At 32.2% G+C, this 17,351-nt stretch overlaps 1 protein-coding gene across 5 annotated transcripts in view; it reads left to right on the top strand.

The window, feature by feature from the left end:
* Nucleotides 1-17,351, top strand: part of LOC105226092 (homeotic protein ultrabithorax) — a 124,685-nt gene that overhangs the window by 80,598 nt on the left and 26,736 nt on the right. For 2 of the 5 annotated variants that reach the window (XM_029550126.2, XM_029550127.2), the window contains one exon: nt 924-14,630. The exons of the other annotated variants lie outside the window; for them this stretch is intronic. In XM_029550126.2, coding sequence (XP_029405986.1) covers nt 924-1,096 — 173 coding nt within the window. In that variant the 3' untranslated portion in view covers nt 1,097-14,630. Of the gene's footprint in view, nt 1-923; nt 14,631-17,351 lie in introns of those variants that run through there. 5 annotated transcript variants of the gene reach the window in all.

The raw sequence follows: 17,351 nt of genomic DNA, 5'->3' as shown, positions 1-17,351 counted from the left end.
GCTAAGAGGTAACCTGCATTTTACGTATGGAATACAATGCATCAAAATATTTGCGAACAAATATTTGTGGTTTCCCTGCTGAGATTCTACCTGGCCGCCCGAGGAAGTAACAGCGTAGCTGCTCTCATATTTTATCATATGACAAAACAAAAATTTCTGTTTGTAAAAGAAAGCCAAGAATTTGCTTTTTTTCTCGCTAGCCCAATGTAGCTTATAAGAAGATCAATGGTAAATTTGTGAAAGGCAAACATTTCAGAAGATAGTTAACGTATTATGCCAAAAAACCAGTATATTCAGTTTAACAACTGCACTTTTTATATCCATTGCAAAATTATTTCAACTTGAGAGTTCCTCATTTCGCAGATAACATAGACTGGAAAACGTTATATTTCTACATATTAAATTTTAATTCAATTAATTGAGTAAAAATAAATAATATCATCAGGGTTTTTCGTTAATTAACCATAATCTAGCGTACTAACTAATATTCATATTCATATCATATTGATATTACGCTGGCTGGAACGTTAACGTCTTTTGTATATGAGAGACTTATAGTATTTTGGCCATTTTTTGTTGTGAAAGAAAAATGTCCACTTCATTATTTACTAAATGTATATATACGGATAATTGCACATGGAAGTCTGTACATATATATGTATGTATATATACATTAAATTGTTTTTGTTCAACTACTAAGGATTCACAATATTTATACTAGATGTTTCTAAAATATTTCACTTTTCATATGGAATTGTATATACATATACTTAAAATATTATGTATTTCCTTATACTCATATTTGTATGTAAATATGGCTGCATAATAATCGCTTTTATAATTAATATATATAAATTAAAATTTAAAATTGCTGACACTCGTTTACATTTTTTTATTTTTTTTATTTTTTTTTTTATTTACAGGTAAGTTGCATAAAACCTGGCTGACCTGGCCAACAGGCTGTGGCAATGTAATTAGGTATTTCTATGATAGAATGAAATTCGTAAGTATTAAACCATTTTATAAAAATGAGCTGATGCAGATAACATCAAGTAGAGATTCGGTAAAGTTTTCTCCGAACTATATAAGCATATAAGTTATTGGAATTGTATACTTGTACAGCAAAATTAGTTCACTAATAAAATATGAATATAGGCCATGCTGTACGTTATTTAGAACATATTAATCTACACGCATATTTGAACAAATATTACCACAAATGTTTTCTTTTAATCAATCGCCCACAGGGTTTAAGCGAATGCATAAGAAAATTCGTATTATTTGTAATGTGCAATGTAAATTTCAACGTTTTTTAGCATCTAATATTACCAATAGCCCAATATAGCCCATTTGATAAATCTTGAATAACTGTAGTAGTACAAGTACCATAAAGAATCGTAATTCCCTCTATTGGTTTCCAAATTAATTTCTCACATCATAAATTACTCATCTTTAAGAATGAAATAATCAAAAATATTCAAAACGGAATAATTTGGAAAGTTCCGTTAACTTCGTAATGGTGAAATCTGAATTTCATTGCATAACTTTTTCGCTAATTTTACAGTACTTTTATTAACCAGAAACCTGAAAAATTATATATTTTTATTCCATTGACGAATAATTTATATATGTATGGTAAATTTATGATAGACCCTTACAAAAATTTGCTCCTCATTTTTGCCTCTAGTTTCTCAATTAGAGTAGATAACCCACCCTCATTGTTCTGTTCAGCTGTCATCGCCCTCGAATCTATTAGGCGAAACGAATTTTTTGCACACTTAAATAAATACAAATATATTTATGTATTTCACTCTAGTTCACTCTACTTCATATCACATTCTGCAAATATGCACACGCATATGTATACGCTTGCGTATATATGTATTATCGATGCGGCAAAATGTACTAGTTTGCTTATCTGCATTTCATTGAGATAAATTCTTCCCAATCAAATGTAACTTTTTCCACTCAACTTCGACAGCTACAGGAAGCAGAAAAACGCAGTGAAATACGCCAACGAATGAATTAAAGATGAGGAACTTTATATGTTTTTTTGTACGGCGGTTATAAAGGGTCTGTTAAGTAAAACAAAAAATGTGCGCTAATTTGCATAAGAAAGTGATTCAATGAACGAGATATTCGCAACCACGTCTCCACTCCTATATACAAATGTCAGCACGTTGCTTTCTATCATAGAGTAATGATACTTTTTGCAGTTTAAGCTTTTTACAAGATTTTATATTTAGTTTCTTTCTACAGAGGTTGCACTCATATATTCATGGCATTAAGACCAGATAAGAAATATTTTTAAGCAAAAATTCTTATAAAGAGAAATAGTAGAGTGATACAAATTGTCTTCATTAGCTAGTTAAATAGCAAAAGATCATCCACGTTATAAATTTGTGGTACTATCTTTTATAACCGCATTTTGGAATTTCGTTTTAATTCTTTTCGCATTCAGCTGCCAAAAAATATTAGAAAGATAAACTATGCGGAAATATAAAATTGAATTATTGTGAACATATTTCGGCAAATAAAGCTGCAACTGCAATACAAATGTTGAATGGTCTCAACGACTATACTTTTGGCTAACTTGCAGCATCATGGTAAAGGAGTGTATATGATCATTATAACAGAGTGGCGTCGCGTCGCAATAAAAACAAAACTGAATGCCAAAATTTGTCAAATTAATGGCGGCTTTTTGTTGCAAATAGGTCTTAAACCAAACCACACAAAATGTGTGCACAAGAGGCGCCATAGATAACAACAACCTACAGCCCTCAATCTTCACGAAACTTATGGTTAATATTATTTTGTGGCGCACTTTATTTTGCTAACTACCACTTGAATTGCATATTCATCCGTAACCGCCCTATGCGAATATTCAGAGTGAGACAAAACCACTCGCCATTTATATAAATAAATCTTGTAGGCAATCAGAAACAATACCAAAATAACAAGCATTTATGTTATTTTAGTAGTTCTATGACATTTACTTTTAACATATGTTTTAAAACTTTTATGCTGTCATAAAATGCGTGGGAGTTTTTTTTTTTGAAAACTGAAATATTTACAAATGTAGCTGACATAAGAAATTTACTTTAAATGCAGAAAGAACCAGCTCTCACGACTTTTAATGCAAACAATGTTTTTGCATACTTCATTTTGAATTAGCAAAGAGGAAATTTAGGCATTTGCTAGTGATGGCGCCATAAGAATGATTTCAAATATGTAGTAGTTGGAGTGGTTCTATCAACAGCTCTTTAAAGTAGTAGTTCGAATTAGGCAATTAAATATCAACTGAGCGGTATATTATTCGAAAGAGATAAATTGTAATTTAGGCATCGTGCCCTAGACAAAATCAGTTTTGTTTTTACTTTTTAAAAACAGAGCTATAATCGCTTTTGTAGGTATAAAATGCGATGCAACATATCACAGATATATTGAACTACTCGAAATTCATGTCACCTGAACAAATAATGCTAGTCCTCAGATTAAAAGAAATATAGATGCATATATACATATATATTTGAATGTTATATGAAATTGCTTGGGTTAGTCTAAAATAGATTTGTTTAGTATAATGGCATTATTTAATCTAGTTTTCTCCTATGAGCTGCCTGTAGCAATCTAATTGTGCAAGATTATTGAAAAAAGTTTCTACAATTCCCATTCGACCTACAACAAATTCATTAACCCTGCAGTATTCACCTTTAGGCCAGAAAGAATCACGTACTTAAATTAGCAGTTAGTAAAATTAAACTTTAGAGATTTTTCTATTCTTGATTAATCGGTAATTCGAGAAAAGGTTTATGAGTCGTAGAAATCTTATAAACATATTGTCATTGGTGTTACGGTGATAGCCTTGAAGTTATCCACATACACCGTGCTCAGCCGCTGACTGCTGGATGGACTTGGGAATCAAATAATTAATAAAAAAAACTTTATGTTACCTTTTTATTACCAAAGGTATTTTACAATTTATACAATAAACTGCGAGAAATAATTTTTAAATCTTATTGCTTAAATTACCTAAGATACAAGTACTCTCACGAATGGCTTTCGAGTTATTGATTTTATTGTAACAATGAGCTTTTATTATTTACTAGAGGACGCATCCACGTTTTACCGTGGCTGATACAGAGATAGTACTACTAATACCATCAATATTATTTCTATTAGTTAGATTATAACTATTAGTTAAGGAGATATGTCATTTGGGTAAAGCATCTTGTGTTAATTAATCAAAATTAATCAAAAAGCATTTCTTGTGTTAAAAAATCATTTGTTTTTTGTGAGAAATACTGTTGAATTTGGGCAGTGCACCAGTGAAATCAACCGAGTCTAATCGACAGTCAGCCTAGTGGACTGCATATAATGAAATGGTTCTCAAGCATGGAAAAACTCGGCTGGCAAGGTTATGGCATCAGTCTTTTGAAATGCACTCGGTAGGTTATTCATCGAATGATTACTGAGGCATAATAATAAAAATAAAATTTTTGTATTTATGAGTTGTATTAAAGTATCCTATGTCCTTACCCTGGTTTTAAGCTACCTCTCCACCAATTTTCAACCAACTCGGTCCAGCCGTTCTTGAGTTATAAATGTGTAACTATCACAACTTTCTTTTATATAGATTTATATAGATTAATACATATGAGAAAATACATTAACGACCAGAGACATCTCTAAACTTCACAGTAAGTTGGGAAGGCGAATTGCTAAATATCAGCAACTTCCACTTTCATTAAGACACTTATCAGCAGAAACAAAAATTATAAGTCTATAAATAAATAAAGATACAGCCTATATAACAAATCAACCCATACGAAAACCACAGAAAACTACTATTCTGGGTTCTGAACTTGTCTTCCAAATCTCAGAGCCCAAAGAGCTGAGTATTTATTTTTCTGTCATTTTTTCAAGATAAACCGTTAGTTTTCTCTACCGACCGACTTATATGATGGATTTAGGAGTGGGAAACGTTTTCCAACAATACGTGTCGCTTTCTGATGAATAAACAAGTAAAGAAGGGCTAACGTCGGGTGCAACCGAACATTTTATACTCTTGCAATTTCCTAGAATCCAACCCAAGGAAATACTTTATGGTGTAAAACGTCATCCTGAGAATCGAAATCCCAACAATTTTATATACACATATACTATATATAACTTCTATACTGACATACACATAAGGTTTGTTAGAAAAACTAAAACAGTTGTTGTAGTATCGACCAGATTTTATCAGTCAGGCGGATGTTCGAAAATCCTTATATTAGTTATATGGGACTTAAATCAAGTTTTCGCTCAAATTTATCTATTTTAGGTTCAAAAATACATTATTATGAGTAAAACATGCTACCTCACTTTCATTGATATAACTCACTTATTGGTCGATATATGCGGTACAAAGTGACCCGGAAGTTCAATTATCTTTATATTAGGTATATGGGGGCTAAGGGAAGTATTAGTCCGATTCAACCCATTTTTAACATAGAGAATTTCTGTTATTTATCTCACACATTGACCGATATTTTCAATCAAAAGTCTAGTATAGGTACTGGGATGCCAATATCCGCTACCTAGGCTTGAACACTTTTTATTGGATTTGAACAATTTTTTGTCATAAAGTGTCATACACTTAAAAAGTTTAGTCCCGTTTGTAATAATTTTCAATAATACCGTTATATGCGGAGTGAACGGAGTTTTCATCCGATTTCATTCATTTTCCCACTATTTAGGAGATATGAACATTAAACTTGTTAAAGGGCGGGGCCACTCCCACCATTTCAAAAAAGTTTGCCCACAGGTGCCCCTTCGCTACTGCGATCCTCTGTACCGAATTACAGCTTTATTTCTTAATTGTGAGCTTAGTTATAGCACTTTATAGGTATTAGGTTAATGGCGTTTTGTGGGCGTGGCAGTGGTCCCATTACATCCATTTACGAACTCGAAAGTTTTTTGTACTAAGGAACCTAAATACCAAGTTTCATCAAGATATCTCAATTCTTACTCAAGTTACAGCTTGCACGGACGGACAGACAGACAGTCAACCGGATTGTAAATTTTCACGTCACCCTGATCATTTATATATTATATGCTTAACCCTATATAACTATACATATCTCGAATAGATTTACGTGATACGTGCATGAATAGAACTGTAATACTTTGTAGCAACTGGTTGCAAGAGTATAAAAACATGTTAGATGGTAATAACTGTCGAATTTGGTTAACCATACGATACTTGACACTTTCGGCCAGTAACAGTAAATATCGCTAAAAATACGTAATGTAAGTTGAACTGGGTAAAATATATACTTAATAAATGAAATAATGAACTATGACATTTTTGTGGAAGAGAACAAGACGTGATATTTTATGTTTCGCGTACGAATGGAAAGAAACAATTAGTCTGTACTTTTATAAGCTCTTTAAGTTATTTTGTTCCAGATATTTAATTAAAAAGGTTTCATTATTTGTTTCTTTATTTTCGTATTAAGATTTCTTTAACTATTTATTATAGTTCACCAGATATAAGTTTTTGTCCAATCATTCAAATAATTATGTCGATACAGTTTTAGGAAACCACTCCACTGTTAAATTTTTATTTTGTTAATAATCAACACCAAATTTATACCCGTTATGTGTCTGAAACTACGAAATCTTCATTTTTGGAATAATTTTTATGCATGAAAACGACGAATTAGCTTTGTGTGACAAACATAATAGAATCAAATGGAAAGAGTGTTAAGCTTGGGAATCCGCCAACAGTATTCAATGTGCTTTGAAACGAGCAAAAGGGTATGCTTAAGGATAATGGAGGTATTGCTGACGGCGTTAATAGCAAAGAGGCTGAAAAATATTGAAATGAAACATAGGCCGTTTGTTTAGTTTCCTTGGCGGTAGAGTGATATGCCTGCAGCAAAAAGATAACGAATAATAATGTTTCAGTCTGGCACTAGTACGCAATAGAGCATGCCAGACGCTAAATAGCATTTAAAAAAAAGAGCAAAAGTTAAAAAAGGGGACTTAAAGTATTTATATACTTAAATATCAAAATACATATTTCACCTGAGCCCTGAAAATTTACTCTAGTTTTTTGTTGTAACAAACGAAATGTACACGTATACTATACATACTTTCGTAAATATTCTTCCTATTTGTGTGTTACTCAGTGCAATCATATATGCAAATAGATATATTTTTGTAGTACCATGTTATACACCAGTGTACGCAGCACACTATGACAGCCATTAAAATTCAATTAAATCCAACGAAAAACTAATAATAATCCGCCATGCCGCACTCATATACATTTTTGAATATGCAGTGGTCTGTTAAATACCATCAAATAGCGAAAATTAACTGAGGGACTGTTCATCCTTTGCACATAACTGCAGTGTTAATCTGCTGCTATGTGAAAATAGTCACGCACATGTATACATACACTCTTATTCACATCACTGTGAACAAATATATTTGTACATTAGCTGAAGAGAAACCATTCGTACACATGTATGGGTATTATACACTTAACCGCGTTTGTGCTGGTATGTCTACTGGCTCTTATTCATTAATTTACCAACTATAAAGTTATGTCACATTGCAAACTTAAATTTTACATTCGGTATGTGTACGAGTATGTGAAAATTCATTATTGTATGTGCAGAACCCATAAAACATTTGCACCGAGTATCAAAGTGTCAAAGCACTAAATAAATTACTTCAGCTAGTGGAATCCATTGGAAAAGAGGTACGATTTTTAATTTGCAATTAAACTCAGAAACAATTTTACTTGGTGTTCTTATTTCATTAAAGTTGATATTCGTATCATATTTCTATACGGTTCCATCTATGTTAAGAATGTTATATTCAAGTCTTCATTGTATTCCAGAGATTTAAAATAGATATACAAATAAATAATACGTTAATAAGTCATTCTGTTAATCCTGCAAAATATTTTCAAGCTTTAAAATAATTGTAAGTTTTTGACATTTACATTTAGAATACCACCTGGAGGTTTTTTGTTTACAAATCTAGAAATATTTTGTGGACACAGTACGCCACTAGGGAACAGTACTAATCAATACCGAAAATATTTACATAAATTAATCATCCCGCTTCAGGTGGTATCCTACCCTCTTGTGTACTTTTCCATAAAAAGTCATTTCATAATGTCTATCAACAGTTTTAATGTGACTGCCTAAATGTCCGTCTAAGGAATAAACGTTAATTTAATATACGCATACATTACATATTGGCATATACAGTGATCGCGGCTGTATGTCAGTGAAATCGCTTTCATATTTGCTTGTAAGCGAAGTGACCTTAATTACATTCTTGTAAACAACTTTTGGCACAACTTTGTACAGTTTACCAATTCCCGATTCCACTAGAGCTTTACTGCAAACAGATAACAAATATTTTCAGGACTAAGTTAGAAGTGAATTTAGCAGGAAACAATGTGTCCTCTAATTAAACCACCATCTATTACGATTCGAACTCACAGTCAGCAGTGGTTGTGGAGGAGACAATTTATAGAATGTAGAAACATACCTCCAAATATATACATACGGTATGTAGCTACCAAACACATGAACTGGAAAGGTTTAAAGTTTCGCTTGTTAGATAAAATAAAACCAATACTATAAATATAAAAAATTAAAAAAAATATATTTCAAATCAAAAATTTTATATACATATCTATTTTCTAATGTATTTCTTACAATAAAGGGCTAATTAAACAGAAGTAATAATTAATGTATATGTTATATAAAATAATATATTATTGAAAATTGAATTTAATATGAACGGGAGAATCAAGTATATATACTCGTACTTAGTACAGTATTACTTACAGCGGTTTAATTATTTTATCACTATTATCATTTTATTTTTTTTTTTAATCTTTGTACCTCGATGTATTATATATAAACATAGGTATTAGATAATCATGTGGTCGTTCTCCGATAAATTGCATTTCCCAGAATAAAATCTAATATCTTATAAACCGCTATTAAAAAGGAAGCTAAATATATTATATTATACATTGGCTCCAATGAAGCTGTTTTGTAAAAATTCGGCTGAAAAATTTAATGCCTCCGACACACTTACTTATTGAGTTATATTGCTTTTAGTAGATTTCATCATATCCGTTATATGCCGAGTTTGGTCATAAAGTATAAAATCAACCGAATATTTGTAAATATTTATATTAAGTATGTGGGAGCTAAGGGAACTATATTCTCTCCGAATGTCAATAGTAGATTTCATAGATTGGCCAATATTTTTCGGGAGAAAGTCATCATGGAATACCCTAAAGGCAATTTTATTTCGATAACGTCATAGGATCTGGATTTTTGTACTATAAAGTCAAAGAATCATGCAGAAATGAAAGTTGTTAATGTTTTACATAGGCGTGATTGTAGCCGTTTTCGCTCATTTTCACAATAGCCATGTTTACCATGTATACAAGTATCAAGTATTAGCCAGCATACCTTCTGTATAATATAGAATGCGAAACTCAATGCTTCTGGCGTATATATTTAGTGAGCTATCGAACTTTTAGGAGTTTTCAAGATTGCCGTTTTGTATGAGGAGTGGGCGAGGTTATCATCCAATTTCCCCTTCGAGGGGGAGTAAATTTGCTTGATATATGTAGCTGTAGTGGTTTTTGAAATATGTGCGTTGAACTTATTAGAGGGCGAGCCGCACTCACTTTTTAAACATTTTCGAACCACAGAAATCACAGAGAAATCATTTCGCACTAAATGGTTCCGTTTTACTCCATATTTGAGAATATGATATAATTCATCGTAAAAATTGTTAGTTGCATAGATGAGTTCACATATTCCAATCTAACAGATTTCACGCCACATTTATTACAATTTAAAAATGGAATGAGGTAAGAGATAAGCTAAATGACGTGACAAACGTGTTTTATGGCCATTTTATTGCGTTAAGGTGCGGTAAACAGGTTAAAGAATTCAAGCATTACGAGTAGTGGGGCAATCAACAATGAGAAGCGAAATAGCTAACCACAACGCTGCAGCATTATTTATGTCTGCATCCTTCTGGATACAGACATCAGTATGTTTCATGCATTGACGCAATAAAAACCAAAACCGCAACCAACACCACTGTCATGGTTTCAAATACCGCAACGTATGCCGTTGGTTTTCATCCTCCCCAAGACCTCCGTGGGCGTGATTAAATATGCTCATCAGGTGATAGGAGCAAGAACATAGAAATATGAAGCGTAATATGGCATTATTTTATAAAAAATGGAATTTTGAAATATAATCCATGGTGTGCTTGGAAGAAACAATCAGCGTAAATATAGTATATAATATAATACCAAGTTATTTTCTATTCTAAACTTACAATTATTTTTTATCGATAAGTGAATTTCGCCATAAAAAAATTGTTGTTTTTGAATCCTAGACTTGTCTTGTCAGTTACTCGCATGAAAATATTCATTTTAAATTTTTAAACTTGCAAGTGGCAATTTAATACAGTGTAAGCTCTTCGCCCTTAACGCCCTCTGGATAAAAGTACTTGAATTATGACAATTTCATTTTTAAATTAAACTAAAGCTATAAACTATAAAGGTAATTCAACTTAATTGTATAGATTACGGTGATGACTCTTAGCGATGGCAAACTGCCAATACTGCATCGAATCAATCAAATCACTCGTTTTATTCACCAATTGATTGGCAGAACACTTGAACTATGTTATCGGCCGCTTGATTGGTGATTGGTGGAATAAAAAGCAATTTCGATAAAATTATAGCAATTTTTTTATTCCAGTAATAACGACACAACGTTAAGTGCTATTTTCAACGTGTAAGATGTGTCTAGGCATTTTGGCTTTACTGCATTCCTTCTTCGTTTATCCTTCTGGCTATTTGCAATTACTTTTATTATTCATATGCTCACCGTTTTGTGCGGACCGAGTACGGCAACGATGCACTTATAAAGGGCAACTCTATTTTGTTTGGGTCAACTTTTGTAAACCTGAACTGATTGATAGTTTTCTATAGAAATTTTAAAGTATTTGCAAAATTTTACATGTAAAAGTAACGTTAACTTCGATTGCACCGAATCTGAATACCCTTCACAAATAAAAGATTCAGTTTGTACAGTTGTATGGCAGTTATGTGCTACGTGTGCTGTGATAGTTCCGACAAATGCGCAAAATTTTAGAACGATATCTCACAAACCGAAGAATTCTTTCACGCACACATATACCGAACATGTCCAAATAAACTCAGCTCGTTTAAATTTTATAGGGTCTCCGACGTTTTCTTTTGGGTATTACCAACTTCGTGGAAAAGTTAATATAACCTATTTAGGGTATAAAATGAATACATACCATCTTTCTCCACCATTCTACTTTGATTACTCTGCCATTAAATGTATGAAAGTTAATATTTTCAAACGTTTAGAAATGGGTACCTTTGCCACGATAAAATTGCATGTTGATATTACATGTCGGATTCAAAATATGTTATTATGAGCATTTACACCAAATGGAAGGGGGGATTATATGAAATTCTTTGGGGTATGCGTATAGGTGGCCACCATATTGGAGTTAAAGACCTATACGGGTGCGGAATATTTTTATCTTTTCACCTGTGGGATGCACTAACTAAAAACAAACACCATATGTTTGACCACAAAACTTAACTTTTACAAATCACATTATGTTATACTAGACTTAAAGTCGGCTTTAAAAAAAGTTTTTGCTTTAAGAAAAAAATATCCATCCATGAATTGAAGAAGCATTTAATTGGTATTAAGAAGACGCATAGTAAACAGTTCAGTAAGTAGCATTTTTGCTTGTATACATTTTGTACAAAATACAGCTAATAATTAATACAATAAAATCAAAACACATTCTGTTGCGCTGAAACTTAAACATATGATTACATTTAAATGGCTTAATGAATCTGATTATATAATAATAAACGCAAATTTCGTCAAAATTTCCATTTTAAACTACCAAGTTTATTTTCGAACTTTTAGAAAATTGTTTGCAGGTATTATTCTCCTCTAACTCATAATACACACATGCATACAACAATAATACCCAAAGAAAACAATGCACATTGCTTCAGTACAATGCACGACGTTTATTGGTTCCGTCTATCATTCATTAAACTCTCTGATCGTTTCGGAAGCCATTAAAGTTACCACCATAACTGCCGGGCCACAACAACAACAAATGTAGCAGCACAGGCTTCGCCGGCAGCCATACAAATATTGTTTGAAGCAGGCATGCCGAACGTGGTAGTTTAATTTAGACTATGCTACATAACAGCTGCTGCATAGAAAACCGGTTGTGATTACTTTACGCGCAAGCGCATCTACGATCGCCATGGCAACCATACTGATGAACACACGCCTGTGTAGGCGGCCGATTGTATTAGAGCCCAACAACAGGGTCTAAATACCAATAACATTAGCCAAGCATTGTTGTATTTACTGAGGGAAAATTATGAAAATATCAAATATATAAGTTGAGAAATGACTCTTGTTCTCCCGCTAATTGAAATGAAATAAGTTTTAAAACCCGTTCATCGACTTTACTACTATTGTATGTATATTGCCACATTTGCATGGCAATTTTAATAATTTTTCACTAATTTTTAGAATTTATTATTTATTTTTAGAATTAAATAATATTTAAGGAAAGAAATAAATAAACACATCCGATCTCAATACAAACATTTCAAACCAATATTATTCTAATATTATTCAGGTAATTGTCGGTTATCAATAGAGATTTGTATTCAAGAGCCTATGGTGAATAATTTGCTAAAAATGTGCTCTAACAATATGCAAGGCTAGAGTTCAATTTGTATAAGGTAATTTTTTTCTAATATGATCACCCATTCGATGACAATGACAAACTTCCGAGCATATTTCTCATACGAAAATGCTTCCATTAGTCGTCGTGTTTGCAGATTTATGGGTCTTTGTGTGGTCTTCGAAAAAAAATTGCGTGAATTTTGAATAAAAATCCTTCTTCGGAGCATATCATGTTGCTAATGTGCAGTTACTGAACATTTCTCATTATTCACTTTATTTCAGTACAAATTTAGTAGCCGTTGGCTACTCAGCCGCTGTACGGGTGTCTTTTTGATTTTATTACAAGAATCGCGTGTGTAACAAAATTGATTTAATTAACTAACTCCATATTCAAAATGCAGAACAAAAACACCATGAAAGGAATAATACAATATATAGATGTAACCTGATAAGATGGTGTAAGTAACACTCATATCTTTATATATAAAGAAAATATGTAATTAATCATATTAATTACCTTTATTTCATGCAGAATATAAACATTGGCATTTTACATATTTGGTATCAGAAGTGTTTTAACGTTCCTTACTTTAAAATAATCGAAGAAAGAATCATAATATTATTTAGGTTGTCTTATTATTTAATAAGTATAACTCATAAACGAAAGCAATAAGCAATTATCAAAGGGTTATGAACATAATGTACTAAGCTTTCAATTATATATAGTTATATATATTTCCTTACACATGTCCGAGTATGTCTACATATATACATGAACATAATTATTATTTACTGTCCCTCTTTTCATAAAATACGCAACTTGAGACGTTGAACGCTTAACCGACTATTAAGTAACTTGTCGAACTAGCGTAAGGAAGAGTCGTTAGGGCTATTACTTAGGGAAATAAGAAGTACTTAAAATCAATTTACTTAATAACAGGCATCAAACACTTCAAGTGTGCGCATAACCACTTCCATTTCAAACTCATTCGTCCATGCCGTAAAGTAAAATAAGAAAATATAACAACCCCAACATGACTACAACAGCTGTAACAGCCATGTCAGCAACAGTCGTGATATCGCCCAACACACGTTAAGAAATTAAAAACTCAAACTAAAATAAAAAGCAAGCTAGTACAACCGCTGAAGAGTGTAACCTGTTACTACATATTTAATTAATAGCCGATTACAATATCATAATTCTTTGCTTCCAAATTATATGGTCTAATAAATATAATCTTTATAAATTCTTTCCAATAGGAAAAGCATCAGAATTTCATAATGGTACAAAGTTTTAAATTGGAAAATTTGGAATCACAGAGTGATGTTCCTAATAGATCATGAAACCAAGATGTTTTAAAATTAATAGAAAAAAGAATTAAAAAAAAATGGATTTTTTCTGACTTAGTAGAGTGTAAGTAGAGTCGTGAGTAAAAAATTAAAAGAATTATAGTAGCGTAGGAAAGATATTTGGAATATCTATATTTTGTGGACTAAAGTAAAAGGGAATTCAACAGAGACAGCGACTCCACTAACTTACAAACTTCACACGCGTTTTAAACTCTCGTCAAAAAGTCTGAGGTTCATCATTCTTTTCAGTGATTTAAAGCGTATATATAGTGCCCTAGATTTAAATATAAGTAATATAGCGAAATATATGAGATTATCACATAAGATATGTTTTAATTAAAAATTTAAAAATAAAATTTTTAAAATTAAATTTAAATTTTTAATTAATCGAATACTTTAAAAATAATTTTGTATATATAGCGTTTATTGATATCGTACATTTATAAATTGAACACTTATGATATTTTATAGAGTATTTAATGATTTCAATTTTTCTATCCAATTTGAAAAGTTATTCTTCAATTTTCCTTTTGAAGCAGTTACTTTTTAAATAACACATAAATATCCAAATTAATTTAAATTTGAATTAGTACATGCTTTTGCTTTGTTTTTTAGTTATGTTTAGTGTACATGAAGAATATGTATATATGAAAATGTTTATTTTACTGTAAAGAAAATCTTGCTTTGTTCACTGTATAATGCTAGTTCTGATTTGAAACGTTTTATAATTATTATGAATTAAATGACATCTTAGCCATCTATGCATAAGTTATGTGTAAGTATTCACCACTCACCAAGTTTGATTGTGAAATTCTCCCCTGATAGCATTGTAGTGTTTATAATTTTATTTTTCTACATTGTCGCTGATGCTTTATACAACAATCAACAACTCCTATTTTTAATTCGGGCATTTACACGATAATCTCCACTGAAATCTTTTAGATATATACATATATAGTTTACAAAGAGCGATCATCAATCCCAGGATATATGGGTTTTGTGGCATAAAGGCGATACTAATACATTTGTGAATTTGCGTTGTTAGTAGCAAATGAAAACGCTGCTAATATAATTCAGCCAGAAGCAGCGATAACAGCCATAGAAACTACAACGATAGGCAACACAAAAATGCAAGCAGAAACGAATTTAGCTTAAATTGCAGCCGCTTGTAAATTACGGAGTGCGTACATTTTCACGTTGTTGGGTAACAACACATTAATTTACAATTGTAGTGGCATTTTTGCATATACATATACAAATGGTAGTATCCATTGGCTACGCACAAAAAGCGCATGAAGGGGCAGACAGAAATAAATGAAAATGCTTAAAGCGCTTAACACCATGAGGCCACGCGTTTTGTTGTACATTCAACTTAAGCTTCAGCCGTGTAAAACACTTTATTCATTTTATTTCAATACCATGAAAACCCATAATCACTAAAATCTCTCATACATACATATATATATATATATATATATATATTTGATTAAGTCCATACAATCCATAGTATTTCATGATGATTCTAGCGTAACATATTCATCTAAAAAAGCAAATTTTTAATTCTACCACATTGAACTGGTTCTGTTTATAAGTGCTTCAGTAGAAGATATTTTGAACGGAAATTCAGATACTCATTGGTTTAAAATTTCCATGTGTCCAAATATTTTTTGGTATTTATAAACAATTAGAGTACCCGTCCATGCAGTCAAAATGGGTGATATAATATATTTCCTATTTTTTTTGATTACCGAACGTGTACCGATGCATTATTGAGGTGGATTGAAATTACGCTGAATAATAATAGTTGAACAAATTTCAAGCAAAGATTATGTGATGTCATTCCGGGTGTATCTGAATAATTTAAGTTTTCATTTTCATCAATAACAGTAGCGAATGATTTAAAATATTTGGCCGCTAATTTAGCCCGAATACTGAGCCAGTTATGATCCAAACAAATTTTACTTTCAGGAATATACTCCAAATTAATCAAGTTTATTTTGTGATGCACTGCGTATTAGATACAGTTCCGTGATAGATTGGTATATCTAGAAATTGTATTATTTCAAAGGCTGGAACAGTTTGCGATTCTTCGCACAAATTTATTGGCAATTGTGTTTCATTCGTTATTATTTGGAAACGATTGCTTAAACATTCGTTTATATTATTGCTTTAAGATAAGCGAAGAATAGGTAGGCTATCAGCAATCCCAGACTGTGAAAAGACAGCATGACAGAAAACTCCATCGTTGTCGTTTGAATTTTGTATTATTCTGTACAAAGCATCGAGAATATTTGTGAGCCATTACGCACTTATGTATGTATCTCAAATTATAATTGAATAATTTACCAATAATGCAGCTAGTACAAAACTTTAATCCGCTAAACCTAACCTACTCCCATCTCATGTCTCTCTTACTGGACCACTGGACAAAGTATTACATCATGGGAGAGAAGAAGATATTTATGTCTCCTCTATTGTACGGACTGACTGACGCCTAATCTGCTGTAAATGTATCAATATTGTCATAATGAGAGATACCGCTTCGCTGGCAGCTTTCCATTTGGCAGAGGACTCGCACATAAGTGCTGTCAAATTTTCCACCGTGAGAGTACCTCTAGGTGTGCGTTCAGAATCTTCTGTGGCATCTGTACTCGTCGGACAATATGGACTAAAGTCATGACGATATTTGTTTAGGTAGCTTCTAAAGAACATATGGCCACTGAATATTTGGGTCAGATGGAAATCCAGGATCCCATGTTGTCTACCTATCCACGAATGTATGTCCGGAATCAGTCTGTGGGTCCACCATCCTTTGCATGAAGTTTGCCACCGTTGCTGTCACATTATGATTTGATTCTCTTATCTCTTTTTGCTGCGGTAGACGTCCCTGAAAGGTTATACTCGTATATTCGCGCGAATTTGTCTCCCTGGATGTCAATCGGCGCCAAACTGGCTAAAACTTCGGCAGCGTCATTTTATATGGATCCAAAAGCACTTATCACGAGTATTACAGAAAGCCTGTGCACTGCGTTAATTGGTCTAGCATATACATTTATGTCTAGCGCATATATCCATATTGGAACCACATACGGTATACTGAACTCATTACCGTGTCTATTAAAATTCGTCGGCTGGAACGCACACAGCCTTTATTGGCCATCATTCTATATAAAGCATTATAGA

Source organism: Bactrocera dorsalis, chromosome 2 (assembly GCF_023373825.1).
Source record: "Bactrocera dorsalis isolate Fly_Bdor chromosome 2, ASM2337382v1, whole genome shotgun sequence".
In the NCBI taxonomy this organism is placed as follows: domain Eukaryota; kingdom Metazoa; phylum Arthropoda; class Insecta; order Diptera; family Tephritidae; genus Bactrocera; species Bactrocera dorsalis.
Note: the sequence above shows the minus strand (reverse complement) of the source record. Positions and strands in the feature narration are given on the sequence as shown.